Source organism: Panicum hallii, chromosome 2, assembly GCF_002211085.1.
Source record: "Panicum hallii strain FIL2 chromosome 2, PHallii_v3.1, whole genome shotgun sequence".
In the NCBI taxonomy this organism is placed as follows: Eukaryota; Viridiplantae; Streptophyta; class Magnoliopsida; order Poales; family Poaceae; genus Panicum; species Panicum hallii.
In genome coordinates, this window is record NC_038043.1 from 6246400 (window position 1) to 6270018 (window position 23619).

Consider the following 23619-nt stretch of genomic DNA (forward strand, 5'->3'; position numbering starts at 1 on the left):
CCCATGGCAAGGCCAGGGTCCCAGGGTCTTTTTCAGAAAAAAAATCTTTTTTACCTCACTAAACTTTAGGATGAGTACGTATTTTTTTCTAGACAATAAAATCATCCGCCTAAACTCTTTGGACTCGCAATACCAGACACATGACCTCCCTAGCTGGTTTCTATCAGTGGTTTTGCTCGTTTTCTTTCATATTTATTTTAGTTGAATCTTTAAAAAATCATAGTAAATCATAAAAAATCATAAAATAGAAAATTCAATTTTGTTGGACTCCACATGAGTAGATCTGTGCAGTGAACATATGATATGATATAATTTAGTAAAAAAATTTGTTGTACTTTTAGATATATACTTTTCTATAATTAATTCATAGCTACAGTTTTTATAGTCCAATTATGATAAAAATTTTATGGTGGGCTAATCATTATATGCTTGAGCTGTAGTAAAAAATGCATGCTCATTGATCATGTATGCTTGAGAAACTGAAGAATTTTTGATATAGCTTGGAATTTAGTTGCTCAAGCATAAATGATCAAATGAGTATGAAATTTTTACTACAGCTCAAGGATATAATGATTAGCTATGAATTAATTATCTAAAAGTACAATAAATTTTTTTTACTAAATTATATCATATCATATGTTCGCTGCATATGTCTACTCATGTGGAGTCCAACAAAATTAAATTTTTCATTTTATAATTTTTTTATTTACTATGATTTTTCAAATATTCAACTAAAATAAATATAAAAGAAAAGGAGTAAAACAACTGAGAGAAACCAGCTAGGGAGATCTTGTTTCCGGTGTCGCAAATCCAAAGAGTCCAAACGAATAATTTTATTATCTAGCAAGGAAACGCGAACTCATCCTAATCCTAAAGTTTAGGGAGGTAAACACAACTTGTTCCTTTCTTTTTTTTTCATCGCGCTGCCATTTCGTCTCACCGTGCTCCGGACCTCTGATGGTGACTGGTGAGCAGTCTGAAATGTGACCGACAACATATACTATGCTGATCCTTGACTGCGTACAGTCAAACAAAAAACAAAGTGGTGCACTCATTTTAGTTCATTCATCCAAAGAGAATATAATCTATTGTTACAACCATATAATTTTACCCAAGATTTAACTGGGCAGTACCATCAAGTTGCATAGAATTATAGCTTGATCAATGGACCAAGTCACTAAGTAAGAAATGAATACGAACAGGTTGGTGGTTCAAGTCGCTCATCACATTAGGAAATAGAGCATCTTCTTTTCTACCAGATACCAGCTAAGACAATTCCTAACAGAAAAAAAAAAGAAAAGAAAAGGAAATTTCTGTACAAGCTGCTACTGGACCAACAGAATACCAATTAGGATTCACAGCAAGACTGTATCTCTCAGGGGATTGATCTGGCTCTGCGCTCTAAGCTGGCTAAGGCATACCTACAGTACAAAATCCAATGTCCTCCAGAAATGCAATGCCTTCCCTAAATCTACCACAGCCATCCCCATATCCATCCACCCCGTTCCTCCAATTCTCGATTCACTGTGCTCTCATCAGGAGTTGGACTGAAACCTCGCAGACAGCCCTGACTCTCTTCGATCACTGCTTATCTCGAACTCACTTGAGCTTGCCTTGGACTCGCTGTCTGCGTTGCTGCTGTGGCCCCTCCGGCTCCGGCGGTCCTTCACAGAATGAAAACACAAGATTCAGACTTATTGCACAAGAGTGGCTGTATCAGGGGGGTCAAAGGAGAAGTACAACCTCCCGTGAAGGGACACCTTCTGCCTCAAGCATCCGGACAACCTGACCCATAGTGGGTCTTTTCTCAGCATCTGGGTCGACACACCGCAATGCTACTAGTAGAGCACGCTTCAGAGCACGAGTGGTTGGTTTTAACTCCATGTCAGGATCCACCACTTCCTCAGCTCTTCTTGTGCCAACCATCATTTTGAGCCACTCCACCAGATGCACCTGCCATCCATGTTATAGCTGATTAACATTCAGAGGTGACAAGACTTTGTTGCTTAAAAATTAAAAAAATACACTTGCCATATAATGACTACTAGGCATAAATGCAATATACCAGTACACCTGAATATAGTGTCTCCCTAGTCGGTAGATGCTATTTTGCTGTAAAACAAATGGTTACTAGTATGGACAGCTTTACCACGGATGATATGATAGTAGATGCTCACCTCATTAGCAGGCCGACCATAGTCAACTGGATCCCTCCCAGTCACTGCTTCCAGTAGTAGCACCCCAAAACTATACACATCGCTCCTCTCATTTAACAGACCTGTGTTGGCATATTCAGGGGCCACATACCTGAAACAGTAATTACAAAATAAAAGATGAGTAGTTGTTTCCATGTCAAGCTCCACAAACCTAATGGTACCTAAAACATGAAAAACAAAGTTCTCAACGAGTCAACATGTAAAATTTCCTACTGTAAAAGTGAATACCATATGTTCCAGATAGTAAAGCAAAGTACTACAAAATGAAAGAAAAACAACATACCCAAAAGTTCCCATAACTCGAGTTGTGATATGGCTCTTCCCTGCACCCAGGAGCTTGGCCAATCCAAAATCAGAAAGCTTGCCATTGAATTCTTCATCAATTAGGATATTACTTGATTTGATATCACGGTGCACAACCTTTGGTTCTATGGCTTCATGTAAATAAGCAAGCCTGCATATTGTTAATTATAAAAAAATGTCTTACATAACTAAACATATGCATCAAAGAAGAAGCAAAATGATGATTCGTTCATTTCTTACGCCTTAGCAATTCCAAGAACAACTTTCATCCGAGCTTCCCAAGTAAGAACACCATGTTGACGCATGGCACCGTGGAGCCACTGTTCCAAGTTCCCATTATTCACATACTCATACACAAGCATCCTGGAACAAGAAGATACAAAACCAGAAATGATGTACGAAACAGATAGATTTTAATGGTTTACATTCAACAGTTGAAGTGTTCAAAAACTGAATCTAGATGGCGAATGCAAAAATAAAAAGTTAGCATGATCAAGATTTTTTTTTTTCAGTACCCAGACTAAAATCAAGCTCATAAAAAATGTCTAACTACCAAGAATCACACAGCACCATTAACAACTAAAACCAAGGACAGGAGCATGATTCTTCTGTCTTTAATTCACATAAACTGGATTTAAAAAATACTGTTGTTTACAACAGTTATCAGATCATTGCCACAAATATACATTTTCTTTGTTTTTTGAGAGGTGGAAAAAGCATAGATTGTTAGAATGCACAACAACTTTAATCACTAGTTCAGCAGCAGCAGGAGCATGTCATTTAGAGGAGATAGGATCAGTCTGTTAGTTTGTTGGCTACCCTTTGTTAGTTGGGTGCCTGGATTTAGCTTAGCCATTAAGTTAGCAGGTTTCTCAAATTGATTTGTTAGGACTGGCTTTATAAGAGGAATCTAGTAGATCATTTGTATTAAGCATGAATACATCAAAGAAAGGAACTCAGAGCCTCCTGCATGAGGGTGAGTTAGTCGATCTATCCTGCTATCCAACCAAATACATATCAGCTAGCGAAGCTAAAATAAAAGAGTAAAAATGTTGCCAAATAAGGATTTCTTTAAAAAAACATAAATCAGGGTATCATAACTTTAGTTATAAAAAATCCATGTAACATGTGGCATCAAGTAGTACTGTACAATGCAGCAATGCATATGATTAACTGGGCAGCCTGGGTCCTGTGGATTTGACACTACCAATACGCATAATCCCTATCACCCACACAAGGCAGAGTTCAGTTCATCAATTCAATGCCTTCAATTGTGTAACACCAACACTGGCCAGCGAACAAATTTGTCAGTGCTGGACGCATCAATGAAGCAGATGATCCATGTCCTATTAATTGGCTGGCTTGTGTAGATAGTGCCTAGAACAGCAGTACAGACAAGATTTTGTGGGTTACCATCTTACATCTGAAATGACTGACAGCAAGTTATATATGGCATCACTCCACCTCTCCTTTAGATTTTCTACTTTTCTTATCTACCACATTAGTTTCCTTGGAGCAAGTTCTCATGGATTTGCTCCGAGATTCATCGAGTTTTGTTGTGTCCAAGAGCACATTACTATAAAAGCATATGTGGTTCAATTTAAACTTCCATTTCAAAATATTTGGATAGCACAAAAGCATCAGCAGGCACGAACAAATTCAGTGAAGGATACAGCTGTTGGTGCTTTGTATGTATGTGCATGCTTTTCTATGGTGTCATTAGAGCTAATCTTCTGAGCAAAGCCCTGTCATAGTGTCATACTTAGAGCCCTGGGGTACGATTAACAATGGGATATGGACAGAGTGTACGAAGAAGGCACATAACACGACAGTATTACAAGCACTGAGTTGTTGACAGGGAGGTATAACAGAGCAAAAGGGGGAAAGTAGGCAGTGCTAAACTATTAATCTGGACTCACATAGTCGTACATTTGCAAACAGTTTGCCAGTAGTGCTATAGAGGCAATATTACCTAATGATTATGATCTGATGGATAAAAGTCTCAAGAGTTGAACGAATTTACTAGAGCACATGCAGTCTCAAATTGATGAAGTGTTAGATTTTCTAAAGATTTAAAAAGGTTTTATCATGAACATAAAGCGCAGTTGTATATGTACCGAGAGTCATCCTATAATTCCTATTCAAGTACATATATATAGTAACTGAGATGAAAGCTAGCCATAAGTCAGTGCAACTAATCAGAAATTAGTTTCACCTGTGGATTCCCTCGACGCAATATCCTAGAAGGCGGACAAGATTCTTATGCCTGACATGTCCAATTGCCTCAACTTCAACCCTGAATTCCTTTTCTGCTTGACCCCTGCAGTGACACATCAAGCACTATGAATAGGCTGAGCCCATGAAAAAAGGGCAGAGCAATATTTCAAGTTCTATATGGAAGGTGTCCTTTTTAGGCAAAAATAAGATTCAGAGGTCCGTACATGTTATTAAGAAGCTTTTTTATTGCAACGTCAGTTCCATTTATGAGTCGGCCACGGTAAACTACTCCATATCCACCTTCTCCAATGACATTCTCCTTAGAAAACCGATTCGTCGCATGCTCCAAATCCCTCAAAGTAAACCAATGACCCCAACCCAGATGTGAAAACTCCGGGAGGCCAACCAACGGAGATGCAGTGACAGTTGCGTACTGAGAATACTGCCTCCTAGGATTGCCTGAGCTGCCCTCGTCGCCAGAATACGAACTACCAGCTCTTTCACACTGGTACGCGGAGCTGCATTGGCTCAGATTATCAGCATCGCTCGACTTGCTCCTAACCAAGTGCGCCAACATTTTCCCCGAATCCTTTTCGTAGTGCTTCTCCTGCACGGCCAGCGCTTGGCTTTCTTGCACTTGGAAGCTTTGAACAACAGCATGCTCACGCACTTCATCTACCGCAATCTCCTTGGAGACATCCGGAATCTGAGACACCGGAATCTTATCGAATGACTTGCTCGGCTTCCTCCGGTATACGGCCCAGAAGCACATGAGGCCTAGGATAAACAAGATTACCACCCAGATACAAATGCCAATCACAATCCATAGCCTCAGGCCGAAAGGGGGCGTCCTGGAAGATAGCTCTGCCCTCAGGATTTCGCCAGTGGACATCTTTATTCCTCAGCAACCTACACGCCAGCATCAGTAATGCGATGTTAGCTCAGCACTTAACCAAATAAAGCAATGAAGAAATGCCCCAAGTATGGTCAGAACCAGGGTAATTTCTGGACAAAAAAAAATCGAAGCTTGTAGGTATTACTTGCAATCGGGTCAGATCCGAATACAAATAGCTCGCATTAAGGTTTGAGGCGCTTGATTTCGCACAGAACGAAGCGAAGGGAAGGCGCCCGCATACCTGGTGGATGCTCGTCGCCGGCGAAGGGCGCGACGAAGACCTGGGCGAAGGGCGGCGCGCTCGCCCAGTCCGCCGCCGCCAGGAAAGGAAGCCCACTAGAGAAGAGAGTGAGAGTGAGCGGAAGAAAGGGGTAAAAAGGGGGAGGAGGGGTGAACGCGGACAGAACAGAAGCCCACTATCCTCTGCCGTTACCAGGTGATGGCAAGGTGTGACGTTCTCCCAATCTAGGCCATCCACATCTAAATCAATGGCTACAGGTAGGAGCCCGTTAGCCGTCAAACTTGTTGAGCTTTTTCTTCAAACCTCCTGCAATCCAGGCGACTGAAAATGAGTTGCTTTCTCATATGATCAAACTTAATTGATCTTTCCTTCCAGGTTTTCTATAGGGTATAGTGCATGTGATTGAAACTGAAATGTTACCCGAAAAAAAAAAGATAGACATGATTGTGCACAGTTTTCTTCTTTAGTGATATTGTTTTTTCCCGGCTTAGAAGAGGTTATTTTGTGCCAAACCGGCTTGATGGTAGGTCAGCGAGGTGGCCACTACATCGCTAGCTACGGGTGCTGAAGGATTATTGTCAGGTGGGAGGAGTTGAGGAGGGGGCATAGCAATGTAATAGTGTATGTGCGTCTAACAAATAGTACGTTGCCAAATAAGGTAAGCGATAAGAAAGAAATCAAACAACATATCTTAAGGAAAAATAAACCACTTTGGTTAAAAAGAATCTACCAATAAGTCACACTATGGCACCTTTAGTAACTTCTAAGTCGAGGCAATACTATACTTTAATGTGAAAAAAAAAGAAAGTAGGGGTTGTTTTGGCTCAGTCCTCTATTTTATCAATATGAGAAGAGATGAGATGGAGAGAAGGGGGCAGCCAACCCCAAGGAGAGGAAGGTAATGCGGGGATCCGCGGGCGAAAAGAAGGAGAGAAGGTAGAAATCCTACTATGGCCCTGTTTAGTTCCCACCCCGTAAACGCAAAAAAATCGTAACGCAAAATTTACGAAGGAATCTTGCTAATTTGAAGTACTAAATGAAGTCTATTTACAAAACTTTTTGCATGGATGGGCTGTAAATCGCGAGACGAATCTAATGAGCCTACTTAATCCATGATTTGCAACAGTGATGCTACAGTAACCATCCGCTAATTATTGCTTAATCGTGGATTAATTAGCATCATTAGATTCGTCTCGCGATTTACAACCCATCTGTGCAAAAAGTTTTGTAAATAGACTTCATTTAGTACTTCAAATTGGCAAGATTCTTTTGAAAAAAACTTTTTTATCTTTACGCTTAGGATCTAAACACGGCCTATGAAAAGGAGGCAAAGGTATATTGTTGTATCGATTGAACAGAGAGGGAGGAAATACAACAATACTATTGTATAAGGAAATATGGATGGCCGGCATATCTGTTAGCAATTAGCAGTATGAATGATTTTTCTCAAAAGTCCATTTGATTGTAAGTGTTAGTCTCTATTTGCGACATATACTTTTTAAGGGTACAATATTAGCATATTATATATAGAACCAAAATATTTTGCAGCTGCATTTCGTAAAACCCGAGAAAATTTTGTGCAACTTTGAGAAAACTCAAAATATGTATGTAAACTGCTAAAGTACATCTCACAACCAACGATACGAACTTCCATCCAATAAGTGGCTGAGGTGGAGCTTAAGGATGCAAGCTACCTGGGTACACGGAGGGATGAGAGCATGACTCACGCTGCGTGAGAAGCTTAGGTGGTGTGGTGTGGGGCAGGCGACGAAGGCTTTGAACACCATAGCTCACGCACACAACCGAGGGCACGCAACCGAGGGAGAAGGCCCACGCGCAGGAGGGCCCACCATGAGGTACGTATTGCTCCGTCTGGGTGCCCGAGCCCACGCGTAGGGGAATGACGAGAAGGCCCCCAGGCCCCATGGTTCGCAACGGGCAACGGCTACCTCCCGGGGGCAACGGCTAGCTCCCGAGCCGACGTTGTTGGCTGGCTCGGCTCACTGGCTCAGATCAGGGTCGCACGGTCGGCTGCCGTAGTGTGCTTTGCACCAGTCTGCTTGGGGTGAGAAACAGTAGACCTTCTTTTAAAAAAAGAAAAGAAAAGAAATAGTAAACCTGTTTTTCAAAAAGAAATAGTAGATCTTTTGTTGAGATATGTTGTGTGTAGTTAGGCTCATGGGCTCACAGCCCATCTGCTATTTTGACATGTATATCTTGTAGTGACGAGAGAGAAGAATTAAGTTCCAGAAATTTCTCCAATCTCTACGTGGTGTCAAAGCCATTGGAAGAAATATCGGCGGCGACCGGCCGGGAACTCGCCGTCGAGTGGTGAGCCTGAGTGTGCGGCGAGCTTCCTTGGCCAAGAGCGGAGCAGTGAGGCATAGCAGGCTGTGAAGCTGTGGAGGGGTCGATTTAGGGTGGTTTTTCGCGGTGGTGACTCGTATACCAGCCGCGAGCTCATGGAAGGAACCGAAGAGCTGCAACCGTAGCAATCTCCGGCGTCCAAGCACCGGCAAGGTAGGCAGGACTGAGAGGAGGCGCGTGGAGGAGGAAGAAGAAGCAGCAGGCTAGCAGCAGGAGGAAGAAGAAGTCTGGAGGTGGTGCTATTGAGCTGAAGAGAGGAGGTGGTGCTGTAAATATGTAATTTGCAGCCTTGCAGGGAAGTTCTTGTGTGTGTTAGTTTGTTAGGGGCTGAAATTGAAAGAGCAGGAGACTTGTGCTCGTGAATACAAGCAGAGTTGCTACGGTAGAGTGTGTTGGAAGAAGAGAGAAGAGGAGGTGTCGTGGTCTGTGGCTGGGTGGCAAGAATGTGGCAGCAATTAAGCAATGACAGAGAGCACAAGAATTGAGCAAATGTTTGAGAAGTTGGCTAAAATTCTTACAACACAGGAGCTTGAGAAATTAGGTCAACTATTTCTAGTAAAAAGTTCAGAACTAATGTCATACTAAAAGGTGTCAAATGAGATGATTAAAATTTCTGCTACAAAATTGGAGGAAATGGGACAATCAAATGGAGGCACAGAAGGGAATAATGTGCCAATGGGAAGGAATATGTCAACAGAGCAGGCGACTATCTTTGGCAATCTTGTCAACCTTGCTCGTCCTTGTTCAGGTGCTTCTCTGCAAATTGGATACTAGACTCTGGTGCATCAAGACATGTCACGGGGGCATCAAGTGAGTTTGTATCATATACTCCATTTCCTGTCACACGTAAAGAAACTTTTCAAACTGCCGATGGGACGGCTCAGCCTGTTAGAGGTATGGGTACAGTGAAATGCACTCCATCAATCATATTGTCATCAGTTTTATATGTCCCATTTTCAGTTAATCTAGTATCTTAAGTTTTTTGGTGGACCATATGGATTGTCGTGTTACTCTTGATAAAGATAATTGTTTAATCGAGGAGAGAAGGACATGAAAGTTGCTTGGGAATGGTGTAAGATGAAATGGCTTGTGGTTCTTGGATAGAAGAACAGATAAATCCATATCTACTCCTCTGTCAGCTGTTGCAAGTGAAGAGGAGTGCAAAGTGATACTTTAACATTGTCGTTTGGGTCATATGTCCTTTGATACTATGTGCAAAGCATTTCCTGATATTATGAGCAAGGTGGACAAAAATAAGTTGGTGTGTGATGCATGTGAGTTTGGAAAGCATACTAGAGCATTCTATATTAGTAGAGGACTCCGAAGCACATTGCCCTTTGTATTAGTCCACTCTGATGTCTGGACATCCCCTGTGGTCTCTATTAGTGGAATGAAGTATTTTGTGACATTCATTGATTGTTATTCTCGCATGACATGGGTATATCTCATGAGCCATAAAAGTGAGGTACTCAAATGCTTTAAGGATTTCTGTGCTTGTGTTAAGAATCAGTTTAATACACAGGTTCAGATGATTAGAACTGATAATGGGACAGAATATGTTAATAATAAGATTTCTACTTTCCTTTCAGCTGAGGGGATATTACATCAAACTTCTTGCGCGGATACGCCTCCACAAAATGGTGTAGCTGAAAGGAAAAATCGTCATCTCTTGGAGGTAGCAAGATCACTTATGTTTGCAATGAATGTACCAAAATTCTTATGGAGTGAGGCAGTATTAACTGCTACATATCTCACTAATCATATCCCATCAAGGGTGCTTCATATGAAAACTCCTTATGAAATGTTATTTGGGAAGAATAAATTCATTGTTCCACTCAAGGTGTTTGGATGCACTTGTTTTATTAGAGACCTTCAGTGGGAAAACTAGACTCATGTATAATAAAGTGCATTTTTGTGGGATATTCTTCAATACAGAAGGGCTACAAGTGATGGAGTCCCAGTGAACGTCGCCTCTTTGTGAGCATGGATGTTAAATTTAAGGGAATCTGAGCCTTTTTATGGAGAGAAGACAGATTTGAGTTTGTTGTTCTCTAGTCTTGACTCTCCTAGCATAGACGGTGATTGTCAAGAGGGGGAGAAAGAAGCTTCAGAAACAAAAGAAAGTGATAGCCAACCAAGGCGAATGGGAATTGTGATTGGGACAACTCCATGCTCTATGAATGAACCAAATTATACATGTGTAGGTGAGCCTCATCAGGATGGAGAGAATAGTAATGTTCATAATGTTCCTATTTAGCAACAATAATAAGGAATAATGGAGGTGGTGTCCGGTAGTTTAGCATCCACACAGATAAGTAACCCTACACATGAGGGGTTGCAAAACAAAGATACTTCAAGAAAATATACAAGAAAAAAGTATAGATCTCAGATGGAGGCTACAAATTTGGACATAGAATCGACATCTGAACTATGTCCTTTAGAACCAGTGCACAAAAGTGAACCAGAAATAATTGATGCATCTTCGGCTTCTGAGATTGGTGTTCAAGATTCCCCATCAAATGATTTACCCATTGCACTATGGAAAGGTACAGGAACCAAGGCAGGAATGCCTTCCTTGAGGTATGGGTTTGAGCATGATATAGCTAACTATATCTTATACACATCTTTATCCCCTTCATATATAGCATTTATTGCTTCGTTACAATCTGCAAAAATTCCTAGAGATTGGAAAGAAGCAAAATAAGATCCCAAATGGTGTGAGGCCATGTTGGAGGAGCTGAGAGCTCTTGAAAAGAACAAAACTTGGGACCTTGTAAAACTACCTGTGGGAAAGAAAGCAGTTAGTTGCAAGTGGGTTTTCACTGTGAAGCATACTCGTGAAGGTAAGGTTGAAAGATACAAAGCTGGACTTGTTGCAAGGGGATATAGTCAGACATACGGTATTGATTATGATGAGATCTTTGCACCAGTGGCAAAGATTAGCACAGTTAGAACTCTAATTTCTTGTGTGGCGAACTTTAGGTGGCCCTTGCTTCAGTTGGACATAAAAAATGCTTTTTTGCATGAAGATCTCCAAGAGAAGGTGTACACCTAGTTGTTCTAAGTCTGAGATGGTTGGGAAGGTATGCAGACTAAACAAGTCTTTATATGGTCTCAAGTAATCTCCACGGGCATGGTTTGATAGGTTCAGACATGCATTATGTGGTATGGCGTATAAACAATGCAATGGAGATCATATTGTATTCTATAAACATTCGGGGGGCAAAGTCACGGTATTGGTTGTATATGCAGATGATATAATTATTACCGGTGATAATGAAAGAGAGATCAAATGCCTGAAGGAGAATCTTAGTAAGGAGTTCGAAGTCAAGGACCTTGGTCAACTTAAATACTTTCTTGGTATTGAGATTGTACAAAATTTAAAAGGTATTGTCCAGTCATAGAGGAAATATGTTCTGGAATTACTCAATGAGACTGGTATGCTTGGGTGTCGAGCTGCATCAACACCTATTGATCCGAACCACAAGTTATGTACTGAGTTAAGTGATCCAGTAAACAAGAAGAGTTACCAGAGATTAGTTGGAAGGCTCATCTACTTATGTCATACAAGGCCTGATATTTCATATGTTGTGAGTGCTGTGAGTAGGTATATGCATGAACCCAGGAATAGACATTTGGAAGCTGTTTTTCGTATCCTATGATATTTGAAGAGTAGCCTTGGAAAGGGACTTTTTTAGGAGCGATGGTCATCTAAATATTGAGGGCTATTGTGAAGCTGATTGGGCAAGTTATTTTGATGATAGAAGATCGATATTAGGCTACTGTGTGTTTATTGGTGGAAACTTGGTGTCATGGCGAAGCAAGAAATAATCAATTGTGTCCCGATCTACTGCAGAAGCTGAATACAGAGCAATGTCACAAGCGGTATGCGAGATCTTTTGGGTAAGGAACATTTTATCTAAGCTGAAGGTGCTGAGAAATGGTCCTGCAAAGTTGCAATGTGATAACATACCAGCTATCAACATTGCCAATAACTCAGTTCAGCATGATAGGACTAAACATGTTGAGATTGATCATTTTTTCATCAAGGAGAAGATAGATGCTGGTATTATTGTGTTGAGTCATGTAATTTCTAGGAACAAGTGGCAGGCTGTCTAATCAAAGGTTTAAGATTAAAAGAATATGAGTTAGCATGTAACCAGATGGGGATGATAGATATCTATCGTCCATCTTAAGGGGAAGTGTTGAGATATGTTTGTGTAGTTAGGCCCATGGGCTCACAGCCCATCTACTATGTTGGCATGTATATGTTGTATGTGACGAGTGAGAAGAACTAAGTTCCAGAAATTTCCCCAATCTCTATACCTTTCGATCTGGCTGCCAAAACGGTGTGGCGCGTATAGTATTTAGGTCCTATTTGGATCCGGCAGGCTAAGCTTTAGCCTGGTATATAGGATGTTTAATTGATAATTAGAAGTATTAAACATAAAATAATAAGGAAATAAACTACATAACTCCTAGGCTAATTTGCGAGACGAACCTGTTAAGCCTAATTAATTCATAGTTAGATCATATGATGCTACAGTAAATATGTGCTAATTATAGATTAATTAGACTTAATAGATTTGTCTCGTGAATTAGGCTTAGGCTTCTGCAGTTAGTTTTATAATTAGTTTATGTTTAGTATTTCTAGTTGGTATCGAAATATATGATGTGACAAGGCTAAATTTTAGCTCTTAGGATCCAATACCCCCTTAGGACTTGTGAAATAACTCCACTGTATTTTTTCCCCTCTGATTGAGACCATTGGTTTCACTCGGATGTGAAAGGCAGGTCATCACTTTGTGATAGCAGTTGGGCAAGTGATGGTCCTCTTGGCAACATGTAATTAAGAGGTCACATGACATGTGTGACATCCCGGAAAAATTCGCTAAAGAAATCACGCGACAAAATATCGTTTGCAGGATCTTTTCGTCGAAACCCTAATTTCCCCGGAACCCGAAGCCGACCGCTGTCACGTCCTCTCTCCTCGCGCAGCGTGCGCACACCGCGCGCGCGTGGCCGACCAGCCGCGGTCGCCGCCGCGAATAACGCCGGCGCGCGTCACTTATTTTTTTCTTCTTTCTTTTCTTTTTCCCCTTTCCCCTTTTCTTTTTCCTCTCTCTTTTTCTTTTCCCTCCCTTTTTCCTTTTCTTTCCCTCCCTTTCTCTTCCTTCTTCCTTCCCTCTCCCCTCTCCTTCCTCTGCTCCCGAGCACCACCGCGCCGCCCGGCCTCCGGCCCCAGCCACGCCGCCCCCGTCCCTCGCGCGCACGCACCGCCGAGCCGCGCGCGCACGCGTCCGGCCCACGCGCACGCGCACGGCCGTACCACGGCGCGCACGCGCACGCACGGCACGCCGCACCGCTCGCCACAAGCGCCCCGGCCCCGCCGCTCGCGCCGTCACCTGTGCCGCGCGCCGCCCGAGCCGTCCCCTCACCCCGCGCTCGCCGCCCGCATGCCACCTCGCGACGCCCGCAAGCAGCCGGGCCGCCATTAATGGCGCCCGCACTGCCCGCCGGCCACCCCGCCGTCGGCCCCTCCCTTCCACTGCTCTACCCCGCCTATAAATAGGCCCCCGCGCAGCTCGTCACTCCCCACAACCCCCATCGCCGCCTCCCGCTCTCTCCCCAGGCCGCGCTCGCCGCCCCGCCGGGCCGCACCGCCCGCCGCCGCCTGCCCCGTCGGCCGGCCGCCTCACGTCACCCCCGCCCGAGGTGAGGCCAGGAATGGGGCCCCCTCCTTTCCCTCCAACCCCGAGCCGCCATCGGGCCCCGGGCCGCCGGGATTTGGCCGGCGCCGAGCTTCCCCCCCCCCTCCTCTGTTTCCTGTGGCAAGAGAAAGAAGAAAGGGGCAGTTTTGCCCCTAGGTCCTCCCCTTCTCCCCTATCTGTCAAAGAGCCCCCACACCCATCCGGTATTTTTGCAGAAAAGCCCCCCCTTTTGCCATTTTTCAAACTAAATTCCTCCACTATATAAACTTATTTCCAAATAGACCCCTCACACTTTTTGCTGCACCCTAACATTTCTAGAATTTACAAATAAGCCCTATTCCTTTCAGAAAGTTACAAATGAGCCCCTGGACCCCTGTTTAACCCTTGAACCCCTCTTTACCTCGTCATTTTATGTGTGAAACGATCTCCGATCGACCCGAAACTTTATAACGCCCTTTCTAGTATAGTTCTAACCACGCTATACAGAAACCACCCAAAAATATTACCTCTACCTCCATAACTAAATTATTTCCGATTCAAGCTCATCGGTAAAAGCTTTTGGTTCGTTCGCTTGATTGTGTGCCTGTTTGTTTGCGTCTTAGGAGACGGAGTGAACGAGGAAGGTCCCGACCATGATCAAGTGAACGAGGACCAGTTTTGCGACCCCGAACCCGAAGGACAGTGCTTCGATCAGGACCTCCCGCAAGGATTCGAGGACGGCAAGTTCAATCCCGCCCTTTGATGCATGTTTTTGCCCTAGTTTTATGAACGCAACCCGTCGGCCTGTTTTATAAAGTGCATGGTTTCATTTGGGAAAACATGGTAGGGAGGCTACCCTTGTTTTGTGAAAACCACCCCTTATTTTGTGATGACCATTCCTTGACCACCCGTTTTATGAACAAAAATGTGTATGTGTGTGTGTGGGAGGGAAATGAATGTGGTTTTAAAAGGCGAGTTAGACGGGATGGATAGCATTCCTGTGGGGATTGCCGCTGGAGTGCTCGTACCTGTGTGGTTGAGCAAGGAGGGGAGATGTCCGTCCTGTCACCCCTAAGGACCGAGTTGATGTGTCATCTCACCTAACTTCCTGTCGTGCAAACCACTTGACCGTTGTATGGGCAACGGCTTAGCATAAACCCCACTAGTTAGCCTGCTAGCCATCAGGAGAGCTGAGAGCAATGGGAGATCAAGGAGAAGGGAATAAGCTCTGTGTGACTTATGCCCCGGTTACACCTCGGAGATAGGCTAAACGACCCCTTGATGGATTCCGTGGTGGCTAGTTGGGTCTAGCTAAGGTGGGTAATGGCTTTGTTGGGATCTGCACCGACACTACGGTGATCGTGTTGCGGTACCCCACCTGTGGGTAAAGTTGCACACCTCTGCAGAGTTAAAATCTATTCGAATAGCCGTACCCACGGTATTGGGTAAGTTATGGTGTGGTCACATAACTAGTGTTTTCCATGGGATTGGTTGTGCTGGTGTGAGTTGTTCGGAAAGCGTCCGACAGTAGTGTCGAGTGCTACGGCAGACGGGGAGTCCGGTAGCGACTTAAAACTTGGAGCCTGAGTGGAACAACATCATGTGCTCTTTAGTACTAGAACATTTATTTCGAAAATGTTTTAAACAAACCCTTGCATATAACCAAGATTTCCGCAAACGAACCCTAACCTTATCCTTGGATTGTCCTGTGCATTGATCTCTGATATACCCCCTCCGTGGGTGTGATTGGACTTGCTGAGTACGATTGTACTCACCCCACTCTTACTTTTTACAGCAGAAGATCCCGATTATCTCCCCGAAGACGTTGAGTAGGGTTTCGTCCTGCACCCAGCCTTGCCTGTGGTAGGGCCACCGCTGGAGTTCCACATGGCACAAGACTCTGACGACTCTCTTTTCGTAGCTAGTGTAGCAGTGTGGGTTTTAATCGTATTCCTCGCGATAGTGGCGCTTCACTGCCCATTACCGCGTAGGGTTGTACGGTGATGTACCATCTGATGTAATAAAAGTGTTATCAGCCTCCTAGGACTGATAAAGCATCACTTTTAAGTCTTCCCTGATGGGGGAACGCTTCAACATGATGGCATTCGACCATCAAAGCAGAGGCAGTGCCCCACTTTTCTGCAAATAAAATATCTAGTTTTTCAAATAAACCAAGCATCCTGTTTAAATGATGATTATCCTATCTGGATGCCGCTTTTACTGCCAGTTGGCAAAATGATGGTTTTACTGAGCTGGCGCTGCCATAGACGTATTTCATTTCATTCGTGAGGATAAGTATTCGACCAAAAATTACTTTCTTACTGATACACGATTTTTTGCAGAAATTTTGTGGTATTAAATTCATAAAAAATACTTGCTTTATGATTATGTGTAATAAACGACGTAATGATGCTTATCTTAACGAAACGAAATATGTTTCTAAAAGACGAAACGAAGTATGTACTAATGTAATTTTGAAAGGAGGGAGTAGCACAGCATACATTTTGTAAAACTATATTTTTGAGATAAATCTACTCTTTTTATTTTCAAACACCTTTACTTAGCACGTACTACCTTAATATAGCTATTTTTATCATTCAAAGCTAATTTTGAGTTCCCAAGTGGATTTTTTGTATAAGAGTTCTAAAATGCCCTTCCTTGTATGCAAATTAATTATGGCATGCAGATCTGCATGCTAACTAAATAGGAAGCTATAATTATTCTCTTAATTAGCTAAATAGAAAAGCTATAATTATTCTCTTAATTAGTGCATCAGGGTAATATAGATTCTTACTCTCCATCCTTAATCTGTTTAAAAGACTCTAGAAGTAGCTATATTATAGGATAGAGGGAGTAGAAAGTAATGTGTAACCAGTTGTTTCGAATTGAGCTTGAAGACGAAAATGGTAATTTCCAATTTTTGAGAATCGTTTTCGAGATTTTATCGACTTTTCGAGCTAAACAAAAATAAAAACAATTATCAAAAATTAAAAACGAAAATGATAGAAAAATATGGAAGTGAAAAAGAAAAATTATTTGAGTGTCTTCCGTTCGTTTTCAAGAAATATCGTATTTTCGAGCTATTCTACCACCGATAGAAATACCGTATTCATGTATAATACCAACATGCCCCGCTATCTATATTTTTAGAATAACATATCTGTATTTTTAGAGAGTCATGACTAATTTAACCTAACTATAAATCACAACCTAGCGACCTGAATTCATGGGACTATGGATTGTTCCATGGACAGTGGGATTAATGTCTAAATTTTTAATACTATAAAATGAGATACATGTCATGGATGGATGGATACTCAGTACTTGTGTATGGAATGTAGCAAGTTATATGGTTAGCGTTGTGGTTTATGGTTTAATATATTTATCATTTTCTAAAATATCATTTCGATGGGTTTCGATCATTATCGATGTGTTCTCGATCGTATATTTTCGTTTCCGAAATTACCATAATACCGATGCCGTTTTTCTTCCGATAATATGGTATGTTTTCGTTTCCGATGAAAAAATGTGAAAGTGAAAGTCCTTTCGCCGACCATTTTCATCCCTATTGAAGACAATCCCAAGACGTGTCTTATTTTTGAACAGGATGGGCAAAGACAGTTTCCATGTGGGCAAGGAGAAGCAGGCTTTGCTTTCTAACCGATGGTAAAGAATTAATTTGGTTATCGATTGATGTCCCCTCTTCCCTACGCTTTTCTTGTGGCCGGTCGGCATACCAACATAACACGCGCCTGTAATGGCGGATCGATCAGGTGGACTGGTTGTCCGTCGCCGTCGTCGCATCGCACCACCCACCTGCATGCGCGCATTGATCTGACGTGGCTGCAACCGGCCCGACGACCCCGGCGATCTCTGTTTTCCGTCCAGCAAGGACCATCCTGGAACCCCGTCGGCGCCGTGGCGCCGACCAGCTTCTTCACCGACGCGCGCTGCCGGGAATCCACCGGCGGTGAGCGGCCTCCGGCGAGGCCCGTCCACCGAGCGACACGACGCATCTGAACCATTGAAATACCCAGATTAGTTGCAGCGATTTGATTTGGTCGACCGAAAATCGAGCAAAATCGGCACTGCTATCACTAAATTCGTTTGCTTCTTCCTGTTGATTGATCCATTTGTTTGAGAATGAGAAACCGTGAAAGCCTGGCCCAATAACACCAACAGGCCTAATTGTCAGAACTCGGGGCAAGCTGATAGCCAGAGCTTTCGGCCCACTCACAAAATTGGGCCCACGTGAAGCCCACACGCGCGTCTTCGTTAAAACCGTAACACGTGTCCCCGCTCCCCTCCGCAACGTCTCTTTCTCTCTCCCCATCCGCAGACACTCCAACGGTCAAATCATGCCCCGCAAAATCTCCCCCTTTCTCTCTCTAAAAAAACATCCGCGGAATCACACGCGCCGGCGGCGCGGAGAGGAGAGGAGAGGAGAGAGAGAGGGGAGCCATGGCGAGGAGGGGAGCGTGGAGGCCGCGGAGGAGGAAAGCCTCGCCCCCGGCGAAGGAAGGCGACGCCGCGGACGGCGGCGCGGCGGAAGGCGGGCGCCCGCCGCCCAAGGGACAGGGGCCCGCCGCGTCGGTCGCGGGCGGCGGTGGCGGGTTCTTCTGCTGCTACCTGCTCCGGTCCCTGTGCCCGCGCAGCAAGAGCCGCACCTACATCGGCTTCACGGTGAACCCGCGGCGGCGGATCCGCCAGCACAACGGCGAGATCGCCAGCGGCGCCTGGCGGACCCGCCGCGGCCGGCCGTGGGAGATGGTGCTCTGCATCTACGGCTTCCCCTCCAACGTCGCCGCGCTCCAGGTACGCGACCGCACCCCGCCCTGCTCCGATTCCTGTTTGCGATTCCTCCAGTTCTTTCATCGCAGTATTGAGCCTATTGAGATTTCAGAGCTCCAAAGATTTACTTTTTGGATGAGGTTGCTCTGTTCTTTCTGATCTGAGGAGCCTGTTTCTTGGCGTGCTCTCTGCAGTTCGAGTGGGCATGGCAGCACCCCATAGAGTCCCTCGCCGTGCGCAAGGCCGCCGCCGAGTTCAAGTCGCTCGGCGGCATCGGGAACAAGGTCAACCTCGCCTACACCATGCTCAACCTCCCCTCATGGGAAAAGTAAGAAAATGACACTTCCTTTATTCCTCCCCTCCTTGAACATCCGTCTTGTCTTTCCTGTTTGTTCTACGTCTGATGTGGAATGCCATGTTTCTGTGTCATCCATCAGCTTGAACCTGACGGTGAATTTCTTCTCCTCGAAGAACACCAAGTTCACCGCCGGCTGCCCGTCGCTGCCGAGCCAGATGAAGACTGTCGTCTGCGCGATGGAGGATCTGCAGTGCAACACCGAGGGTCCCTCGTCTGAGGACGACGACTTCAGCCAGGAGCCTCAAGACCGGCAAGAGGACGGCTTCAGCCATGAGCCTCAAGAAAGGCAAGAGGAGGACGGCTTCAGCCAGGAGCCTCAAGACCGGCAAGAACTGTCTGATTCGCCTCTCCAAGACGAACGCTCTGAACATTATTGGCAGCAAACGTCCACTGATCAAGATGAACACACTGCATACTGTTGGCAGCAACCATTCCCTGATCCAGATGAACACTCTGGACACTGCTGGCAGCAACTGCCCTCTGATCAAGATGAACACTCTGGACACTGTTGGCAGGAACCATCCTTTGATCAAGCGCAGCCAATGGGTGCGCAAACAGGGATTGCAGGACATGACGCGTTGGAGGACTCCATTGACGAGTTTGCTCCAATGGAATGGAGCGAAATCCCTGACACGAGAAGAGAATTCGATGGACCAAGAACATCGCCTCGATGTTCCTTGAGCCTGAGCGGTGATGATTGCAGAACAGCCATGGAAGATGAGCCAGGAGACTTGTCCCCATTGTTTATGTTCAATGCTGCTGGTTCAGACCATAGTGATGGCCATATCATAGATGGAAGCGACGTGGTAGACCTGGTTACCCCAACCACGGTAGGCCGGCTGCGGAGAAGAGGCTGTGTCGACAGCATCTGCCCAAAGATCATTGATCTGACATCATCACCTGTTGTCATTCAGTTGTAGCGCCGTGCTGCATTTCATTGTGCCTGTTGTCATTCATTTGTAGCGCCGTGCTGCGTTCCATTGTGCTGAATGTATCGTGTAATAGTTATTCTTGTATCATCATGTGATGAATAAGTTAAGAGTGTACGATACATAAGACATAAGAGAAAGGACATTCTTTTATGAGACTTACAAAAGAATGTTTTACTCAGCTAGACATATGAATGGAAGTATCTGGCATATGTATAAATTTCTTGAAAGGAATTGGACCTAATAAACCCAGTAAAATAGATTAGGGACCTCCGAGTGCAACTACGTAGTATGGGGACTTGGATGAGAATCGTCTAATAATTTAAGGACTGGCCACGAAATTTACTCTTTTTATCATGTTCTCATACATGATTGTCGTTTCACAGAATTGCAACAAAAGCTCGCCACTGACAGCGGAGCATGTGGCATATATATACCGGACTCTAAATTTGATTTAATTGGAGGAACTTCTCAAAACAAACCCCAATCAAATTGGAGTTAAAACATGAAAGAATTGGACTTAAACCAGGTCTCCTCAACCTGAAATTGAAGGCAGCATGGTCAGCTGATGTGAAGTAATAATACATTGCATACGTGGCCCATGGTGAGATCCAAAAATCTTTGTTCTTCCGAAAGTCCTTTTTTTTTCCTTCTTTGTGGAACATTCCTTCCCAAGTAGAGCATTTTGTTCTATAACAATTTTTTCATCTAATATGATTTTGGCTTGGAGAACCTCCACTCTCCCCGACATGTTGCCATTGGGTGCTATAACTTTGGGCCTGTGTACAATCAGAAAGCAGAGCTGCTGTCAAGGAGTCACTTAAGGATAATCCTAACCATCCATCCCTCGAATGGTTAATTTGAACAGAGGCGTCTCAGACTACTGAAGATGCAGCTACAAGTATATGATTTGGTGATTGTAGTCAAATTTATAAAAAAAGGTAAAAAAACCTCGCCTCATATCTCCCTTGGATTTCGAAAATACACTGATAGACCTTTTAATTGCAAATGTCCACCCTTTCATTGCAAAGTTTACCCCACTGCATATGTGCTTTAGCTTTCTTTTTTTTTGAGGGGGTATGTGCTTTAGCTGATTCTACCCATTTTAGCCTATTATAGCCCTTAGAAGCCATGCTAGCTGACTTAAGTTTGCTCTGGTGTTTGGATTATGCTTATTCAGTGTGACCGTGCTTGTGCTTTTCATAGTGATTATTTTTATCCTATATATTTGGAATATCTAATTGGTTAAAGTTGCATATGTGGCTCCATGTTGGGAAAAATAACAGAATGATTTTAACACAAGTGCGGTGGGTTGTTTTTTTGCAACAAAACCAAGCGGTGGATGAGAATTATTTGTAGTACATCATCTTATGAGTAGAATCTCAAAATCAAGTGACACATTAAGCAGCTTTAATAAAGTTTTAAAGCAGGCTTTGAAATATGGCATCTTACTATTACTAATTGGAGGCTCCCTTTGAAGACCCCTTTGAAGACTCCTTTGAAGACTCCACGTGAAGCCGCCTAGTATCCTAAGTGGATACTCTAGAAAAAAAAAGAAATCCTAGAAATTTTCTAAAAAAAGCAAAATACCTAGCCCTTCATCCCCTCTCACCGAAATCATATATAGACATCTGATCCTTAATCTGTAATCTAACCTAATCAATGTGGTGACGACCCAACCTCCACCAAACCAAAAAATCGACTATGAACCCTGTGATCTAGAAAAAGGGGCGACACTCACAAAGGATAATTTGATCAAGAGAAACCGGAAGGGGAGGGTATGTGTTGTTTCTGTTATTCTAATGAACTATACAACATCTTTTTTTTAACTGCCATATAGCAAAATTTGTATGGAATTCTCTGTTCTGTACGTCTGGAATTTAGTCCCCTTCTAATGTTTTAGAACTGTTGGGTTCCTGGCTCGAGGGTTTTCCTCACAAGTTCGGAAAACAAGTGTTAGTTGGTGTTGTAGCTTTATGCTGAGCTATTTGGCTAACTAGAAATGATGCAGCTTTTAGCAGAAACATGCCTAACTCGTACCTGCAGATCGTCTTCAGGGGGACATACTGGGCGAGAATTTGGTCGCTGTTATCTAAGGAGGAAACGAGGGAATTCCTGAAGAAGATGTGCAGGCGCTTGGAAGGTGTATTGCTGGATTTTGGCGCATCTAGCGTGGGGAATTGCAGGAGGCGATTGGGGGTTAACCTGGTTGATCTTCAGTTGGAGGTTTAGGCTAGTCCTTACTTTGCTGGTTGTGTTTGATATTTAAAACTGTTTCGGTTGCAGTCTGCGTACTGCGTCTATGTTGGTTGTAGACACTCAAGCCTTCGAGGCCGGGATATTCCTTTATAAAAAAAAAAATGAACCATGTGATCTCGCGGCCGCCGGCATGGCGTTGCACCGTGGCCGTGGAGTGGTGCTGCGGCCACCTGCGAACGGCCGACAGTCCCGGGCCTACCTGGTGTGGATGGCTTACTCAACGGTGAGCACTTCTCCGCCCTGCACGACGCCATCGAGGCCGTTCTCTGAATCTCACGAAGGTGAGCGCGCCAGCGCCGCTGTCATCTCTGCTCGCGCCTGAATGACAAGGATCTCGTGCACACTTCGACTGTATTTCAGAAGAATTCAATTGCCTTGCATTTTGACTTGCAGTTCCCTGGGACAAGAAGCAGATGAGGCCAGTCATTCACGACTTCATGCATGCAACTTTGGGTTGATCCTGCATCCAAGACAATCATCTTTGTTTATATCCCACTAAAACCATTGCTTCCTATGCCCTAATTTGAGACAGTTGATACCAAAGTTTTGTCTTCACCACCACCTCCAAGATGGGCAAGATGGACTAATATGGTCAATTATTCGCTAGAGAGCCTGCGTATATTAGATTGACAAAGCCAATCAAGATGTGAGAAATCAGAACCATACATGGCCAAATTTTCTGGTGGCCTTCTGTGCATATGCAAGATATCTCTATTGTTAAGTGGCAGACTTTTTGATCTTATGTTTATTTTTATTATGCCAGGTAACACTCATTGCCAACCTGTCATAAGTCACTGAGGACCACATGAATATTATGCAGCCCTCAAGAGCTAGAGTTAAACATTAAGCTTTCACTTGCAGTGATGGGTGTGAGGGTCCTTTCATCAAGGTAACAGTTCCATATATCTCTAAGTAAACAATGTAACTTTCGTTTTTATTTTCACAACTATTAAAGGCTGTGACTACAAGTTATTCATAACCTATAATCACTTAAAACCCCTCAAGAAGAAACTCCTTTTCTGAGCTGCTGCCAAATCACCCATCTAGCCAGTGGTGGCATGGAAAATACAAATACACATGTGCAAATGAGTTTGGCGTATAATGTTTTCCTTATATCCAAAGTTAACATATTAAATGGTTTATGTGGTATTGATCTATTAACATATTAAATATATCGATGTTACTTTTAGAAATTCCATAGGAATTATGGTTTTTGTTATCATATTTGTTCTATGAGATTACGAGGTGATCGATGTTGTATAAGATGGATCACCACCTTTTTTAAAAAAATAAGATTTATTTATATATTGTAAAATTACAGAACATGTCAAATGATAGTACAAATAGTTGGTC

General features: G+C 43.6%; 2 protein-coding genes across 5 annotated transcripts; one reads left to right on the forward strand and one right to left on the reverse strand.

Moving 5' to 3' along the window:
• Nucleotides 1–1064: 1064 nt before the first annotated feature.
• On the reverse strand, nt 1065–6008 carry LOC112883401 (probable receptor-like protein kinase At2g42960). Its single transcript, XM_025948700.1, has 8 exons — nt 5873–6008; nt 4961–5645; nt 4735–4839; nt 2760–2882; nt 2500–2670; nt 2178–2307; nt 1744–1953; nt 1065–1664 (listed from the first exon to the last, which is right to left on the reverse strand). Exons 2-8 carry the CDS (start codon nt 5626–5628, stop codon nt 1536–1538), a joined length of 1536 nt encoding a protein of 511 aa, XP_025804485.1. The 5' UTR covers nt 5629–5645; nt 5873–6008; the 3' UTR covers nt 1065–1535.
• An 11489-nt stretch (nt 6009–17497) lies between these two features.
• LOC112883620 (structure-specific endonuclease subunit SLX1) lies at nt 17498–20276 on the forward strand. Of its 4 annotated transcripts, none has more exons than XM_025948956.1 (5): nt 17498–17677; nt 18486–18744; nt 18915–19048; nt 19158–19270; nt 19310–20276. In XM_025948956.1, the coding sequence occupies exons 1-5, from the start codon at nt 17556–17558 to the stop codon at nt 19996–19998; spliced, it is 1317 nt and encodes a 438-aa protein (XP_025804741.1). In that variant the 5' UTR covers nt 17498–17555; the 3' UTR covers nt 19999–20276. The 4 variants fall into 4 exon arrangements, with proteins under 4 accessions (XP_025804741.1, XP_025804742.1, XP_025804739.1 ...); XM_025948957.1 differs by having other exon boundaries at nt 17499–17677; nt 19158–19497; nt 19543–20276; XM_025948954.1 differs by having other exon boundaries at nt 17500–17677; nt 19158–20276.
• The last annotated feature ends 3343 nt before the right edge of the window (nt 20277–23619 follow it).

What these genes read in the sequence shown, in the direction of transcription:
- LOC112883620 (XM_025948954.1), top strand. Translation starts at nt 17,556, where the DNA reads ATGTGGGCAAGGAGAAGCAGGCTTTGCTTTCTAACCGATGGTAAAGAA. An exon ending in TCGGCATACCAACATAACAC is followed by an intron (nt 17,678 to 18,485) that starts GCGCCTGTAATG and finishes GGCGGAAGGCGG; the next exon opens with GCGCCCGCCGCCCAAGGGAC. An exon ending in CCAACGTCGCCGCGCTCCAG is followed by an intron (nt 18,745 to 18,914) that starts GTACGCGACCGC and finishes TGCTCTCTGCAG; the next exon opens with TTCGAGTGGGCATGGCAGCA.
- LOC112883401 (XM_025948700.1), bottom strand. Translation starts at nt 5,628, where the DNA reads ATGTCCACTGGCGAAATCCTGAGGGCAGAGCTATCTTCCAGGACGCCC. An exon ending in GTTCTTGGAATTGCTAAGGC is followed by an intron (nt 2,671 to 2,759) that starts GTAAGAAATGAA and finishes AACAATATGCAG; the next exon opens with GCTTGCTTATTTACATGAAG. An exon ending in CGAGTTATGGGAACTTTTGG is followed by an intron (nt 2,308 to 2,499) that starts GTATGTTGTTTT and finishes TTACTGTTTCAG; the next exon opens with GTATGTGGCCCCTGAATATG.